This window comes from Trichoplusia ni, chromosome 10, assembly GCF_003590095.1.
Source record: "Trichoplusia ni isolate ovarian cell line Hi5 chromosome 10, tn1, whole genome shotgun sequence".
NCBI classification, from domain to species: Eukaryota; Metazoa; Arthropoda; class Insecta; order Lepidoptera; family Noctuidae; genus Trichoplusia; species Trichoplusia ni.
In genome coordinates this window covers 9,236,533-9,255,004 of record NC_039487.1, presented here as the reverse complement: position 1 = coordinate 9,255,004, position 18,472 = coordinate 9,236,533, and the positions used below count along the sequence as shown (strand labels likewise).

The 18,472-nt window shown below is 33.9% G+C and overlaps 1 protein-coding gene across 1 annotated transcript; it reads right to left on the bottom strand.

Annotated features, from left to right (window-relative positions):
- Nucleotides 1-13,989: 13,989 nt before the first annotated feature.
- LOC113498119 (circadian clock-controlled protein-like) lies at nucleotides 13,990-18,472 on the bottom strand. Its single transcript, XM_026878055.1, has 5 exons — nucleotides 18,000-18,472; nucleotides 17,512-17,734; nucleotides 16,147-16,271; nucleotides 15,530-15,682; nucleotides 13,990-14,528 (listed from the first exon to the last, which is right to left on the bottom strand). The coding sequence occupies exons 1-5, from the start codon at nucleotides 18,070-18,072 to the stop codon at nucleotides 14,377-14,379; spliced, it is 726 nt and encodes a 241-aa protein (XP_026733856.1). The 5' UTR covers nucleotides 18,073-18,472; the 3' UTR covers nucleotides 13,990-14,376.

Sequence of the window (18,472 nt, the reverse complement as noted above, 5' to 3'; positions counted from 1 at the left end):
GACTTTATTAACGTTGTAAAAAATTATATAAAGGTATGCAAATGTTTTAATTAATGTGACGCACGTTTATGGCCTAGAAAACGGCGTATTTACAGTAAGTGTTATGAGAATGCTGTATTGAACGGCGATAAAACAATATACGGGAAATGAACTCTATAAATAAATGTATATGTGCATTCTATAAATATCTTCTTCTATTAAATAACACCTGCTCGAAGAGTAAATAATTTATTATGTTATCTTTCATCATTCTTGGGAAATATATTTTAATATTATATTTTACAAAATATATATTTTACGATGTCTGTTCTCCCCAAGAAAAATCAGTTGAGTAAAAAATTATAACATTAAAATATGTCTCTCAATGTGCATACAACTATCAAAGAAAAATGCTTTCAAATAAAAGAAGACGCTTAATTAACTACTAACTTATGAATACACGTCCGACTTAAATTAAGAACTCACCAACGCTCATAATTTTTAAACAAAAAATGCAAACTGCTCTATAATTTTTAAGTACCGTATCAAGTGTATCAACCTCATTTGCAATTCAATGGTACCACAGTACACGAGAAAAAGCAACTAGTTCAAAGATGGGACAGCGTTACATCAACGAAGTCGAGTCTGAAACTCTTAATTAAATGGCCGACCAAGCCAAGAGATAACCAAGTGCAGCGAATTCTATTTTCAGTAACAATGCCGCACCGAAGCGCGGAACTAGTCGGAACTAGTCGGAACCAGTCGGTAAGTTAACAACTTGTTGTGGCGAGTGCAACTGCTATGTACGTTGTACAAGAGGATTGTCCCGGCTGACCGATAGCTATTTTATTGTAGCCAAACTTCCTTTCTGTTGGATTTGTGCGTGGATTCACTGGGTTATAGCAACAAAGGAGTATTCTAGGTTTTTCGATTTCGTAGAACTCGTGTTGTTTCACTAAAATTTGCTTCACGAATATAGTACAGTAAGATTTTTGTCATGAAAATTTTAATTTTTTTTTTCTACGATCTCTATAAACTAAAGTCCAATAAAATAAATCCAATTTGTATGTCCTTACACTAAAATTAAAACACGATACCGCAAATATCCCATGAAACAAAAACACTCGAGGTATATACATAGTTCGAAGATATAGATCCCTGAAAGGTATATTTTTATCGTATACATACCTAGTAATGTTTTGCATCAATTTGCTCACTGAAATTTTTGTTGCAGAACCCCAAAATGTAAATGAAGTAAACTCAGAGAGCGCTAACTACACGTCAATTGCAACTCGCATCGAAAACCAATCAAACGTGAACGTTAATCACCACTGATTTTGTATCAAATTGATGCCAGTTTTGTTACACGTAAGGAATAAACTTGTTAATTATGTTCCCGAAGTAATTTGTTTATTTAACAGTAGATATGTACATAAAAAATACAACTAGATGAAATACACAGCTTTGAATTTATGAGTTTTGATCGCAGAATATTTATTAAAATACTAGATTTTTTACCGAAACTCAGGCTACTTGTTAAATTTTTGAAATGCAAATGTTAATATGTAAATTATATATAATATAATGTTCATCATCACCACTGTAAAAACGTAATTTAATTGCTCCCAATAACTCCACAATTCGAGTCCGAATGAAACTCCACAATGCGGTTCGCACAATTTGGGTCCGAATATGAACGACATGTCTATTGTATATTTTCCAGCATACCCAACTGACAATATCAGTTAATTCCAAAACACCTAGGATATAACTTCGTGTACAGTAATGTTGACTTACATCCAATCGTGTTAAAACTTCTCCCACACGTTCAATCCGAGGTACTAATTGAATTGTGTTCATATAAACTTATTATTTGGATAAGCTTACGTAACTCAGTTTGTTGTGTTTAAGCAAAATATTAAAACAACTTCCTTGATTAGTCAAGTGTTAATCAACGAATGTCAAAAAAGTTCCGTCATTGGCGTCATGGAACTCGTAATTTCATACCCGTTTAATCTGTTGTAGGCAATTTTAATTTTGATTAATAATAACGCGATCTGCTGTTTTGCATGATTGAAACTAAATTATATAAAAATAAAATTATTGATCATACCTGCGTTGGGTGTCTTTGTGTTTGACACGAAATTTAGTATTTTTTGTGAGATTCAATTCCTTAGCGCGTAAGAAAATTGTATTATTAATGGTTTGTTGACGTGCGGCATATATGTATAATTGAACTTTTGAACGTCTGAAAAGTCGTTTGAACGTCTCAGAACAAAATACACTTAAAACTATCCAATTTATTTTCGGAATTTACTCAGACGAAACCGCGCGCAAAAACTTCACACCGCACGATGGAATGACCTTACTGGTCACTCATTAAGATGTTGAACGGTATAATTTAAGTTTTTATATAATATATATTAGGTCATTGCTTAATCTCAATCATTCGTTGGTTTAACAACGGATCGTGGCATTGACCGTCGTGACCTTAGCGGTACTTCTTTTATAATATTCGTTTAAAGATTTATTTAATATGAAAGAGGTTCTGTGCAGTTGAACTAAGAGTAATTATTCGATTAAAAAAATCTAAAAGCCCACATTTTTAATTCCCCATTTTAAGCCCCCATGCAATATTTTTCAAAATCGATCAAGCCGTTTTAATATCTAGTTGTAAATTCCATTATCATCGCGTTTGAAGCTACCCTGCAAATTTATCGGGAAGTGTATCAAATACAGCTGCAAAAATCCAACCGGAACGACTAACTAACAAGTTTATAAAAACGTGGGAAAAATAGTATTATTAGGAACAGCAAAAAAAAGAAATGAAATTTGATGATGATCGGCCATCGACGCTCATGCACCTACATGAGTCTTATGTAGCCTTAAATTATCTTGATTAGCTATGAGTCGTAATCATCGCGAGTGAATCTGAGCCGTCTCTCTGAGCATAGTGGCTAGTGGTAGATTCCAGCAGCTGGGAGCTTCATTATTTGGAGTGACACTTATACAAGAAGATGCAATCGTAGTTTTTTGTTTCTCATAACCCTTAGGCATGTAGCCTTTTCGATTTTAATGACTTTGTAGAATTAATACTTTTTAGTGGAAATTGTCTAAAATTGTGTTTTGAGCATGATACTTTGCAGACTTGAAGGTACTTTAGAAATTCAATAAAGTAAGCTGAGAGTCTTTTCTTACAGGCTCAAGCATATGTCCAAAACATACTTCACTTAACGTTTAATAGCTGTAGTAAGCCTATGACAATTTCATCAAGTGTTTATTAGGAGTAAGTTGTAGGTTTTTGTTCTGAAAAAATAGTATGTGCTTATACTATGAGTTCTACAACACACCTCTTTGGCCTGTCCGTCGGTAAAAATGAAACATTCAACACAAACAAAGGGACGGAACCGATCACATGGGTGCGCAGACACTGCTGTGTGTTCGGACACGAAGTTTTTAGAAAATAAATCCCGAACTTACTGGAAATTCTGAACCAAAGAAAACACTTCTCTTGGCAGAAACAACTTGGACAAACTTGTCTGAGCTAATTTTGTCGTGTAAAGTTTGGACTTATAGCGCGACCCGACGACGAAATTTATGGTTTAGTCCACGATTTCCATTTTATTTTCGCCTTGTTGAATAGAAGGACTTGTTTTAATGTGGAAGATTGAAAAATATATTTATGTTCTGTTTCGAACTGTCTTGCCTTATTGCTAAAAGTTTAAGACACTAAAAGCCAAATTCCTGACTTGAACCTTCGTTAAAGTGATATTTTATTTTGTCATGATCGAGGCGCAAAGAAAAAAGTATTTTCTTATAGTAAGTGAAGACTTACTCTCTCGGCGTTCTCTGATAAAAGTATCAGAGGACGCCGAGAGCGTCCGCAGCGAAGGTGGTATGATAACCTAGGCAGATATCCTAGCACACGAAATAAAGGTCTGGAAGGAAAAAGGAGGAGTACCTACCTATATTGACCAGCAGTGTGATCATCATTTCAAACCCAAAACAACCAGTATCAGCTTAAACTAAATTTAATGATACTGAAATAGGGTTTAAAATCCAACATCTCAATGATAATAAGTTCAATAGTACAAACATAGCAAAATATCTTATCTTATACGTCCTAGGTAACCTTTGTACGGTTGGTTGACTTGAGAACAGTTGCTCTCAACTCTGTCTTGTAAATAGCCCGCTTTTAAATTCGTGTTACAAACTTATTTGTTGCACGGACTTTTATCTATTTACTTCTAGATGTGTCTTGTCTGCACCATTTACAACATAAATGTAATTATTTTTAATGTAGTTTCCAAAGCATTTAAAACAGAAACTTCACTTATATTAAGCTTATAATGTTGCGTGAAACATTTTAATTGTTTTCTCATACGCATTGACATGTCTCGAGTTGACCACCTCTGATTCTAAGTCCATTGCTCCCAAGACAATGTGTCTCTAATTGAATCTGGTTTCTGTTAACTATTTCAGTCCGTAATTAGCTTTCCATGCTTAAAATCAAGCAACCGTTGTCAATATCCTTTTGTCATTATTACTGAAATTTGGACCGTTGTCAAGAGACCCCTTTGTTATAGGAAAACCTTTGAGTAATAAAAGCTTTTAATATACAAAAAAGTATTTCAATTAAGAATAATAATATTCAACCATTTACAAATTGGTTCCTTTTGTCAAATCTTGCAATAAGTAGGTAGGCATTTTATTCGATTTTCCGTTGAAGCCCTATTTTTTGCCACGCTGTGTTAAACTCATAATAAAAATGCAAAGCCTCCTTTTCTGTTCTTTTGTATGTAAATATTGTCAAGTTGGTAGTATTCTTAATGATTCTACAGCCCAAAAGGAAAGTAAACACCTAGTTCATTAAAAAGGCTGAATAAAAAAAAAAGTTTTGTTCTAGTATCAATTATAATTTCATTGTAACAACAACAAGCAGTGATATAAAATCTCACTGTCAAAAAAAAAATATATTTTCCAAAACATTTCCATCAAAAATATTCGCGTTTTATTTCCTCTTCGCTTTCTATCCTTTTTGGAATCTCGTTAATGTGTAGGGCTAGGTTGTGAGTACTCTTGAAACAGCTGTGAGTGCGACGCCTAGAATCTCGTAAATTTCGCAACTGCAGAAACGCGATTTGTGCGTCATTGAGTCTTTGATGCGAAAAGAGTGAACGAGGCATACTTCGAACCAAATATACAACGTTTAAAACAGACCGCAGGCATATTTTGAATTCCGTTTCTTGAAAATACTTCAAAATGTAGCCTGTGTTCTTTACTGAATATGAACTACATTCCATAGCTACGTGTGATTTGTTTATTTGAGTATTTAGTAAACTGAAAATAAGGATTTCACTCAATATATATTTTTTTATAATTAAATTACACTAAAATAACCCTTCCGTACTCACGTTTAAGTCACAATTTCGACGAGGTCAGTTTTCTGAACAGAAAGGAACAAAATGGAATGAAACCATTTATCACACCGTTTCACAGGCTATTTTAAAAATAGAAAACAAAACACAGCGAAACAGACGGTTCACTTATCCCAAATTCAACGCAAAAGAAAGACATTTGACCGTATTATACACAGGCACTTGACCCAAATTTGAATTGATTGATAGAATCATTGGATGCAATCTACAAAATTAAACGTCGGTTCAATTTCAATTTGACTAAAGGACATTTGGGGAAATTGGACATAAATTTTGGGTCACTTTCCAAAGTATATGTCTGTCTATTGGTTTCTAAATTCTACCCAAACTTCTAAGATAGGATTAGATAGGATACTGCATTTAATCCTATAAATAATATTCTGCTGGTGATAACTTAAGTCCCGAATGTGGGTTTTAGTTACTTTAGTTTTTATTATGATGACGAAAGTTTAAGGAAATTCACTTTCAAGAATCGTTTCTGGTATTATAGTAGTAATCAATCAATTTTGCCTATGAGAACCTATGAGAGACCACTCAACAATAGCTTTTCAACAAAGGAGTTAGAAACAAAGAGGTCACAATAACCAATACAAATCATTTGAATCTTATACTAATTACACAAAATCAGACGATAAAATGTCAAATATAGACGTACAAACCGAAATACTAAATGGATCGTGTATATTCCAACATTTTATAAAATAACGCCATACTGAAATACGAAGGCAACAGTCAACGGGTAGAACAGAAACGCGCTGAGTGACATCAAGAGCCCAAGCGTAGGGTTACCAAACAAACTGAATACAGTAATGAGTTTTGAAAACGAACCTTCCTGAAATTGAACTCGGAAGACATTCATATGGATGATTTTAGTTTTGGTCTGATTACTGAGGAGTTATGCTTGATGGTATCGTTTACATGTGATGTATAACTTTTTGTTTATTTGTTTCTTTCTGCAGCGTAGCTGAACAACATGTTTATATAAGATAGTCTGTCAAAAGGAAGTTTAGTAACGTATCCGTTGTTCAATACGGTAATGGTCTTATCACATTGTAAAACAAAAATATAGTTGTATTTTTGTGTAATACCTGGGGATTTCCCTTGACATACAACACAAGTGCAAGCGAATAACCCTCCAAGCGCAAGTTTCACACTAAAAATATATTATGACTGTAACAACGTCCACTCATCACTCCTGAGATACAGCCAAGCGACGGGCATTCAGACGCCGAAACAACAACGGCTCCTTAGTAATAAGGTCTTGTTCTGCTAAAAATACATTGATGTCTTAAATGGATATTCCAAATTCTCCGAATTCAATCCCATCACTAGCGGCCGCTAAAGCTATGACTCCAAGGGCAAGCTATAATTTTATTATTACTGTTAAAGTGGCGGAAAAGGGTTTCCTTCCTGACTTGACATCAAAGGGTTATACACCCTTAATTAAATGCCAAGACAGTATCCTACCATTATACGACTCTAAGACATTTCCAATTTGATTGTCATGTTTTTATTATTTGATTTAGTAATTGAATTTTGTATTTTCTGTTCATTAAACTTAGACTTTGATCGTCCGGTAGGTGAGGTGAAGTATATTTACTGCAATGTCTATAATTGACACAATACAGAATTAAAAATAGTTTCTAAAGAAATATACTTAGGTAGAAGTGTATGAGTTTCTCTGAGTTCCGAATTACCTTCCTGTTTCGTTACCGTTGAAATTAAAGGAAAAAAGACATTTGAAAACTAAATCTTACGTAACACAGTAAAATTATAATAAAAAACTGTAGAAAACAGTAATACACAATATACAGGTAAGTTTTCAAATTAATTTTCACTCTTACATCAAAACAGGTAAAAAATCCGTTACCTGAAAACCCGCAGTTCATTATGGCCGTATCTAAATCTTAATTACTTACCACATGACGGCGAGAGGTGTAAGAAGAAAAACACGCTGCAAGATGCTGGCCGCGGAGATGGGAGCTGCGCCCCAGTTGTCGCGGTAATTAATAGAAATATGATGCAGCAGGGACGGACTTTGCTGACAACATTTTGTAAGGCGCAAAAATGGTGGTCTTTTTTTTTTTGAAGTAGTATTTTTGAATTGGTATAGTTTCACTCTCTAAACAGTAAGATAGTGAAGTTAACATAAGTTTAACAGCATTTATGAAACCTTTTACAATTTGAACCAAACATCATCATCATAGGCGTCCCCAATTGCACGCCATCGAGATCTATCTTTGGGTGCAAGTAAGACATATTTACTATTCTGATTATACGCATTTTCGTCTGTCACATTCAATAAAGCCCTTAAAAATACGATGGCTCCACTTGAGACACTTTAATTGAGGGTTTCGAAAAACTAACAAAGAGTCTCAGTAGGTTTTATTTGAATCGAATGCAACTACTTAAGCCTATTCAAATGAGAGATGATGAACCCCTTGATACTTCAGAACCGTCTCAAGAGGCCCTTTAGATGTGATTCTGAGTTTTATCGCTTAATTATTGACTGATCCAAAAATAATATGCATTTCGGATATTCATGATATACGAGCATGGATTAAGACTTCTTTTGGTATCTTAGAACATCTAGATAAGTACGAAAGAAGATATTGTACTTCCTAAAGTTTTAATATTGGTATCGATAAAGTTCTTAAATGTCTTGTTCTTGTATTACCAGGGACTCTCTGTATTAGAACCAAAGTTTGCAGTATACCGCACTAAATTTGGTTTTTATTCACAAAAAAAGTGCAAAAGGAACGATAAATTCAAAATATGTCATGCCGCAAATTCGTCCCTGGTGATACATGAACATGACACGCCACCGAGACCCGCTGACCCGTTTCCCTTCAACCACCTGCGACCAGTCAATTTACTTTTAAAAAAAATCTCGAGCAAACCTCAGCCAAAAGAAAAGCAGTGTGTTTACTCAACACACATACACACAGTAACGGCCGCGTGCCCCCATTTCGTCGGCCACGCGAAAAGTCACTTCACCCTTTTCACACCTTTGCTTTTAAAGTGTATATTGCTGTGAACTGTCAAGTGGTGCTTGCGACGTTTCGAAAGGTGATTTTTAGAGGAATGCTTAGGAATGGTTGAGACCTGAAGCGCGATGTTTACGGTATTCAAATTGCTGTCACACGCCATGCGCGCATTTAAAGGTTTGATCCCACTTATGCTGAGAAATATTCTACTTGTATCAAACAAAGAATTGCATTGCTTAGGTGCGAGTAACCTCTTATGCGTTAAAACATCACAACAAATTTCTAGGATTTAAGTTTTTTGTTACTTCTTATCAAGCCGTTAAAGATCTTTTGTAAAGCCTTTTTGAGAATCCATTAAAAAGTGTTTTTTTTTTCAATATTACTACAATCTTTGGATTCTAAGAGTCTTCTCTTACCTGAAACGTCAAAATCATGTAAAATAGTCAACATAAACATAGTATATTTATAGAGCGACATCTAAGAAAAAAGAATTCACGAAACATTATCTAAGAAAGTAAAAACATAAATCCAATATAATGATCACAACATCTTATCTTAAATCCATAAAGTAAATCGGTTTTGAAAAGTGTCAAACACTTGCAAAGTCGTACATAAAGCGCGATTGCATTTCAAATAGTATCCGTTGAGCCCGCGTACAAGTCGAATGAATTATTCAGGTCAGACTCTGTATTCAAATACCGTATGTATGGATGCAAAGGAAATCCGATCGGTAACTACTTGGAAATTTGTTTTTACATGTCATTTGCGTTTTGATACGAAAAAAAGGAGGATGAATACACCCGCTTCCGTGCTCAAGGGAGTGTAAAGTTATTTGTGAACTGTTTGTCTTGCCGCCATTTGTGAGGATTGGCTGAAAGTAGAGTTTCGATGTGATGTTATGACTTAACTACTTACGACAAAATGGTTTTGATAGTTTTTTCGCTCATCGGTATTCTTTCAGTACTAGGTTATTTTAAGTATTAGAACACTTGCAGTGATTCACGTTATACTTATTTCAAGAGCCTGTTTATTTTCACGATGAATTTAGGCAATTAGGTGGAGTACTCTGGAAAGGTCTATGTGTAATCGCAGCGGACTGCAACGGGCTAATGATGATGAAATTAGCAAGTATCGATTTAAGTTTGATTCTTATCATTCAGTTGCAGAGTTGATGTTAACTGCCAATATTTCATCCCTATCTTTATCTTGAACAAGCATAGTTAATATTATAACACAGATACAATAATTTCCTCTACATCAAAATGAACCGCAAGCCTATCTGTGCTACTTTTCAATTAGAACAAACGTTAAGCAACACATGTCACAATGACATTAGCTGTCATTGCTTTGTAAAGAACAAAGTCATGAAAGCTTAAACAACTGTTACACTGACACAGATAAAATATGGAATATTTCTACGTTTTATCTACGGTATTTCTCTTGTAGGAGTATAATTAAAACGCAGAGCGTAACAGTCTTTTTCATAGATATTATAATCATCACAGTTTTAGATGTTATAGAAATAAACAAGGATACATATAACGAGGTAATGCTGGTAGATCTATTCATTCACCAAGACGTTTTTAATGACACATATTAAATATAGGAAATTATGATTTGGAGACCATCTTAATAGATATTATTATAATATTGAAAACGTAATTTAACGATCACACAAGACCCTCTCCTCCCAAACTAGACCATAAATATAACTCATAATCATATTAGGACGCACGTAGATCATGACAACGTTGAAAATTTCCGTCGAGGAAAAGCGCAATAAGCCACTATTCCTCAGAACTGCACGAGACTTACCTTAGAAAATGCTTGTAAGGGAATTCTTTTAAAAAGCTCCAGTAACTTTCAGCACAATTTTTAGGGTGATACACACGTCAGGTTTAAAATTAAAGTAGGTACGCGGTAATAAGGCCAGGCACACCCACTTGACTATTAATAACGATGTAGGTTAGGAGCCGTTGCATGCATTTTATATGAGAGTTTTTGTAGAGAAGAGCCTCTTCGACTAGGTACGTAACGTTTTCACGAAATCCTGGCTGGAAAGTTGTATGAGATTTTTGTACTACTGTATTATGCAGATTGCGATCATGTTTTGCTTTTGTTTGAATTTATAAGCTTCATTAGTTTTAAATTAGGTAAAGGTTAATTTATGATTTGCAATATTAATTATTATATTTATTCCAAAAAATACACCGTTATTTTGGATATGCTTATATTATAAAAGGTAAAATATTTGAGCTTTTCTCATATAATTGTTCCGTATAACCTCTGGAACTATCAGCCTATCCTTGCCACGCCTGTCTGGTTGATCCTTATTATCAAGGATAATATTAACGTTTTATATATTAGTATTTTTATGAGAGCTACACTACATAAAAGCAGTCCACATATACTGCAAATGTAATTTGTTTTCTAAGTTCTAAAACATATATTATACAGTCTTAGGAATATTTAAAAAGGAGAGTAGTAGGTGTTAGCAATGTAAACATGTATGCACCTATACTTGTTATTTTAAAAGCCGTTGTAAGTCCTTAAAACTGACAATAATCCTTAAATCGATAAGGAACTTTACAAGACACATGACGTCAAGTAAAGCTTTCCTTAAAATAATCTTAGGATTAAAACTATGGTTAGATATACAGTAACCATAATTAACACAATTACTGCATGTTTTTAATCTAAGATTATCCACTTTCATTGGTTTTACCTTAATCCAATGAGGTTTTAAGTTTTCTTTAAGCAAGTGTAATTTAAAACCACTTTTCCGTAAATATTATTTCGTGTATTCTGAACTAGCTATCGTTAATGTTAGGGACTCTATGTTTTGTACGACCGTTTCATCACTAAATTTCACGCATGTGGTCACATATGAAATGATTATTTTTATGACTTGCATAATATATTATTCATAACGGACTACTGACTAACATAACTCTGTTTTCCAATGTTAGTAAATTCATTCAATTGGAAAAAGATATTTAAAATATTCGGCAATCAAAATGAATGTCCGTTCTCAAACTTTAGCTTAAACTGGGTACGATTTTGATATTACTCAGGCATTTAAAAAATACCTACCAGATCATGAGTTCCGGAATTGTGGAATTATGCAGGTGTATACGCGTATTAAAATATTTTAATCAATAAATAGTAAATATAATGTTCTATAAGGTACTCTCCACGTAATCCAGTAAAGGTTCAATAGGAGCGTCGTGATACGATTGTGCAACGTCGTTGGGCAGACTGCTAAGTGCTACAAATCCCCCGTTCAATGTCCCGCACCCCACGACTCAGTCAACCGTCGTTACTTACGATACACAGTCGCGGGACTACGTAAATACTTAACAAAAATATGACATCGCTATGGCGACAATTTATATAATTCTCGCAGTTCTCATAAATCAAGTTAACTCACAAACCAGCTTAACAGCGTTGAACGAGGCCAGCGAAATAAACAGTTTACCAGAAGGACTACGAGTTTCTGCCATTTTTCCATCGCGAATCCAACAAATTCAAACGACATCGGAAACGACGCCTGCGGCCTCCGCCGGAAACAATCTGAATGTCATTGGTGGCACCGCAACTACCTCTCTGAACGTACCAGAACAGAATTTCCAACCAATCTCCACAATTTACTCGGTGAAAAACAAGAAATCTAATAATGATAAAAATGCGCGCGAAGGCAACATCAAATTACTTTCAGATGAAAGCGACTTGGAAAATACCGATGGAGATTTGCAAATATCTCAGGAAACTGGATTGATAAAACCTGAAGCTTTAGTTTGGGATAATTGTCTCGAAACAAATTTCAACGAAAGCCCCCAAAACATTGTGAAACCTGTAGATGCTGATATTGAGACTGATAATTATGACTACAGTCCTCAAAGACGCGACGAACTCGGAGGTTTATGGCGAAAACGGGATGCTGGTAATTTGAAATTAAACTCAACGGCAGGAAAGGCTTGGTTGGAGAAATATAATAACTTGTTGAATTCCAAGTCAGAAGAAAGACGTCAACAGAAACCTGATCTAACAGTGGTTAAAAAAACAACAACGGAGGCGACTACTACTACTACTACTACTACTACTACCACTGCAGTTACAGTCACATCATCCACATTACCTACAACAACAGTTCAAGTCATACCAATAACAAGGGATATTTTCGAGGACCAAGTGGATATATTTAATACAACGCAGAGTGAAGCAACCGAAAGTGATGTAGTGGCAAGTTATACAGAGGATTGGTTTGAAGAAAAAGACAGAAGTAAAATAAGGTTTGGTGATCTGCCTCAGAAACAAAAATATTTGATACCGGCGCTGAAACTCGAGGAGGGGTTCCATCCGTTTCAGTTCATGTCTGAATTCTTTTATCTGATATACCCGTTCGATTTTCCCGTGGGTAAGAAGTTTTTATTACTTTTTATTTATTTGAATAAGATTAATAAGTTTAGCTTGCGAGTGGGCGGAACTCTTAAATGAGAAATTGTCTAGAGTCTAAAACTAGTCGGGGGTCTCAAATAATAATTTTACGCAGGTTATCGTTAATATTGTGCCAGTTTGGTCAAGAATCATGAAGCGTTTTTTTCCATAGCGTTCGAAAAATATTTCAAAGTACTCTATATTTTTATACGTAAGGTGTAACTTGCCAATAAGACTTCGTGACAGTCAGTACAATATCAAAAGGCTTCGCCTCGTACTCTACAACGAGGTCGCGGATGATCTCGTTACCTTACGAACTATGTATTGAAGACATATATTTTGTATCAATTTGGTTAGAATTTTAATGACAGAAAGAAAACTAACATGTAAGTATCGTAACACTTGCGTGACGTATTTAGTGTATGTGTGTTAATAGAGTAATTTAAAAAAAGGTGTTGAGATGATGTGAATTGAATTCAAATAAATCGAATTCTGAAGCAGTTTCTATAAAAACAAACACTATATTTTGTTATTAAATGATGCAAAACTTAATCACGCGCATTTATCGGGATTTCCCGACTAGTTTCAGACCCAACCGGAGTCCATCCACGTCATGAGCTGACACGGTCACGGGGTAACAAGCATCTCTTAATAATGAACTTACGATGAAAACATTTTTGTAGTGTTTTTAATTTTTCTGACACACTTCATAGTGTATCACAAGTATTAAACTCAAACATATTATTTGACATTTCACACTGTCATTTAACACAAACCATATGTTTTGCAGGTCTTATTAAGGATATTGTTTGGGGAGAGTTCACATTTCCATATTCCTTCCTCCAGGTGAGTTACTTTTTTAATATGACAACATGAGATAGAACGCTTAATAATGTAGATGCGATGTACCATGAGCACTCAAAGCAAGGCTTATTTTGTTGAGAGAAAGAGACGCTGCTCTACGCTGTGTATCATCATCTCTCTCTCACGACAAGTAGAGGCCTGTGCAAGGCTTTCATAATACAGGTGCTATTACAATAATTATTTCTTCGAATACGACATCGTGTTTCTTTTAGATATATTTCGTAACAGAATTTCGTTGTAATATAAATACAAGTAACATTTATCACTATGAATAAAAGTCTCAGTCTTAATATTTACACTATTATTTTTATTACTACCATCTTACCACACACAGATTATTTCATATATTCAAATTTATTTCACATTTTTATGTCAATTTACATAATATATTAATTTCAACTTATCAGCTTAATTAAATTTACATGACTAAGTACAGTCAGCAACAAAAGTGAAGTCCAAGGTAAATTGAAATTGATTCTCAATTTCAATTACACTTACTACCTTATACTCTTTGCGATAATAAGTTTAAATGATAATTGCACCAATGAATATAGCTGTACCGTGAAGTTAAAAAAAATAATTAAAGTATTTTGGGAATCTTTTTATTTATAAACATTTGTTACTGACTCTACATACAATACTAATCTTAAAGTATTTCAAATTACAATTACTTAGTCAACAAACAGTTCATCTTTAGGTACAACAGTAAAGAACTTGGTAATAATTTTAGATACAATACTCACTAGCCTATCTACTAAGGGTTGTCCAAACTCTTCCGCTATTTGTTTCCAATTCTGGTTCAAAAATTGTAGAACCGCCTCACCTGCAAAACAATTGGAAAATGATTAGGAATATAACAAAAGGAATATTTCTACTCGCGACTCTGCCGGCGCGTCAGTTTATGATTAAGGACTTCAGTTTCGTCCGAAAGTAGTCGGAACATATATTTAAATAGTCTGTTTTAGAATTTATCGATAGTGACTGATAGTAGTATTCTATATCAGTATGCATCTGTTGAAAATATTTTGTTCTTAATTTTTACCGTTTTAAAGGAAATAAAATGTCTATTTTTGAAATTTATTTTTTTAAGTGGACGCCTCATAAAGCATAATAAAAAAGTAAAAAAAAACAAACGAATAAACAAAAACATCTTTTTATACTTGTTCAAAAATAAATTCAATATGATTCTATAAAAAAAAAACTTTTAAAGTACCAGTTTATTTTTCTCTTTTGAATATGTTAATAAATGTCCTTTATTACCTTAATATGAGGCTACTCAATTATGTGCAAAAGTTGTGGTTAACCTTGACTTGTCGCTTGCCTCTTACATAAACTTATACCGGTTATCATAAATCAGGCTTCAAGATTATTGACGAATATTAAAAATGTCTTTTGAAAGATTTCTCGTACCGACTCTGGTAGTCTAAAAACTTTGAGTTAATTACACATAGGCATACAACCTTCTAGAGGGCTATGAAAAATCGCACTAGAGAACGAATAGAAAATTTTAAATATGCGAATGACATATGCAAAAATTTTGATATTTTTTTCCATTTGCTACAACCAGACTTTGATATGTCAGCTTTAGCTACAGGCCCAAAACAGGAAAAATCTTTAGGCAGATATCCCTCAAAAGCGAATTACTTAGCCCTGTAACTCAACATCTTCTCTCGGTATCTACGTTCTTCATAAAATCCGAGTACTATTATTACTGGTGTACTCTATTTCACATTCTTCTATTTTTCTATTGACACCAGACGAGTTCCCCCCCTTTCACACATCTTTGCAACCATCTAAGACGTCTATAACAGAATATTCACTTACTTAATTCAGGGTTTCCTTGGAACAAGTTCGTTAAGCTGAAGATAACCTTGTCTCCATATTCATGCTCAATTTTCAAGTCTTTGGCTTCATGATAGATAACACCATCTCTTTCTTTGTCTTGGAACTTTATTTTGGCTACGAGCTTTAGGTTTTCTGTACAAAACAAAAAAAAGAGGTTACCCGTTTTATCGTAAATGGTAAACACATGAATAAATAGTGAGGTAACAATAATAATATAACACGTCCACAACTGTAACACGTCGCCAGTCTGAAACTAAGCAGAGCCTGTATCATAACTAGAGAATTAATAGACAGTTATATCTCTAAATACATGCATATTATAGATTAATTATACCCAAACATAGAACAAATAATTGTGCTGTGTGGGAATCAAACCCACCACCTTCGTTATAGCGGTCGGGGCCACTAACCACTAGACCAATAGGTGAATTGTTATTTAAAGAGTTTTGTGTATTGAGGTTTTAATTAATTTTCATAAATATGTAATAAAAAAATGGAATGGCATCTCTCTAAGCAGTCCTAATTTGGTAGTAGGCCTGCTGAACGTTTCGACATTAGATTCTGTAGTGAGTTTTTAATCAATTTGAAGAACTTACTGATTTTAATTTTAGCATCTCCATCACCATTGATGGATACAATCAATATTCTTCCAGACGCCTTATAAACTCCTTTAATCGTAAGATTACAGTGCATTAACATATTAGCTTCATTGTTTGCGTACCTGGAATTGAAACACATAATCTATTAGCAACTATTCAATTTTTAATTAGGTATATATTTTTCGCCGTGGTTTCACTCGCTTTGCTGATGTCCCAAGGCAAGCTTTAGAAACCGATCTAGGCTATATATTGAGCGCAGGCTTAACTGCTTCCTGAATTATGAAGGCAAAAAACGAAATGTTACATTTTACAATCTAGAATTTACATATGACATACATTTTTTCTAATCAAAGTCTTGGTTGAAGATATAAGCGCGTGCAATTTAACCCATTAGTTGTATCTATATCTATACTAATATATAAAGCTGAAGAGTTTGTTTGTTTGTTTGAACGCGCTAATCTCAGGAACTACTGGTCCAAATTGAAAAAATCTTTTTGTGTTGAATAGACCATTCATCGAGGAAGGCTTTAGGCTATAAACCATCACGCTGCGACTAATAGGAGCGAAGATACAATGGAAAATGTGAAAAAAAACAGGGCAGGTATAAATCATAACTTATATCTTCTACCCACGGGGACGAAGTCCCGGGCAACAGCTAGTTATAAATAATTTTGTAAAATAATAAACTATTTCAACATGCTTATGCTTATGCAAGAGAGAAAAAACCTACTCTGGATTTTTCAACTCCTGGATGCAGGATCCCCGTAACTACAATTTTAGACCATTTCCCTGTATAGAGGATTTTCATGATTTTGTTATGAGGCTTTCCGCCTTGTAACTGTTAATGCTTTAGTTAGCTATATTATGTTTGAAAAATCTTGCAAACTGCTATTAAATACAAAAATAAAATAATATTTATGGTAAAATAACTGGTATCAACGGAAGTATATCATATGGTGATCTTCCAAAAACAGGTTATAGGTATTACTTTTGTTGACTTAGTAACATCTATAAAAATAATAAAATGCGAAATTTGGAGGCTTTTATTACTTCATGAGTCAAATGCCATGGAAAGAAGATTCGTTCGATCACAAAAATTTAACAAATGAATTGTTGCAAATTTATTGTCTGTTTCACAAATTTTGTTGTAAATTTTAGAAATGCGATATAAATACTGTAGATACGAAAGCTTGAAAAAATTAAGAAAGAAATCTCTGATGATGTCTGAGTAAGAAGATCTCATTATAATAACAATTAGGTACTAATTACACACACGGTAAATTTTACCTTAATGCTAAATATATTATTAACCCTACGACTCCTATCTAGTAATCAGATCACTCAAAACAAATGAATACTTACGAAACAGATTCAATGTCACATTTCCTCAGTCCGGTCATAGTTCCATTATGTAATTCGACCTTGAATCCTCCTGGAAGAATGAGTTTGACGTGGTCTTCTGCCAATGGATCGATAGGAGCTATCCCCAGTTCGGGAATCCCTTTCGCGAAATGAGGCAATGTGTCTTCTATGGTTTTTTTCAAACAGTCTGATTTAAGACCCGGGCATGTCTTGATGTACGATGCTGCAAGTAAATGATTGAAACATAATTATTTAGACCACACATAATACTTAAGGAAAATCTTATTTGGAATCGAAAATTATGTTTGTTAATAAACATTAATTAATCTACATCAAAAAATGATAAGCTTTTTTAAATAAATATTATGTTTATTTTTCACTGATTCGAAAAGATTTCACTTTATTTAACAAGACAGTTATTTAGTAATTATTCAGTAGTAGTATAGTAGTATTTAGTTTTTTTAGCAACAAAAGTTTAATTTACTCACGTGCAACCTTTGCAGAACTTCCATGAATAAATAATACCGAAACTATTGAATATAAAACAATCATTTTAAACATTTTGCTCGAGTCGTTATCCACTGTTGAGGTCCAGTCTTACACTGATCAATAATCAGAAGGTCCGGCCAAATTAAGCGCGATTATCATTCCTTTTTTAAATATCACGCAAAGTTTTTCTTGTTTAACCACTATTGTTGTATTTCATTCAGCCAAGTAATGTCAACAACGGAGGAGGTTACAGTACAATACTACCTTATTGGTGTCTCGTAGGGCGAAAATTGAAAACCAGTTACATTGCGTAGGTACCAATGTATTTCATAAATTAATGAAGGGTTCATTAATAAGTCAAGGTATACCGTATTTAAGAACTTTAACGCTCAGTATTATGATTGCGTATGTCTAAAGAAATTATTGTAATAAATGAAAGAGGTTTTACACAAGATACATTCGTCGTAAAAGG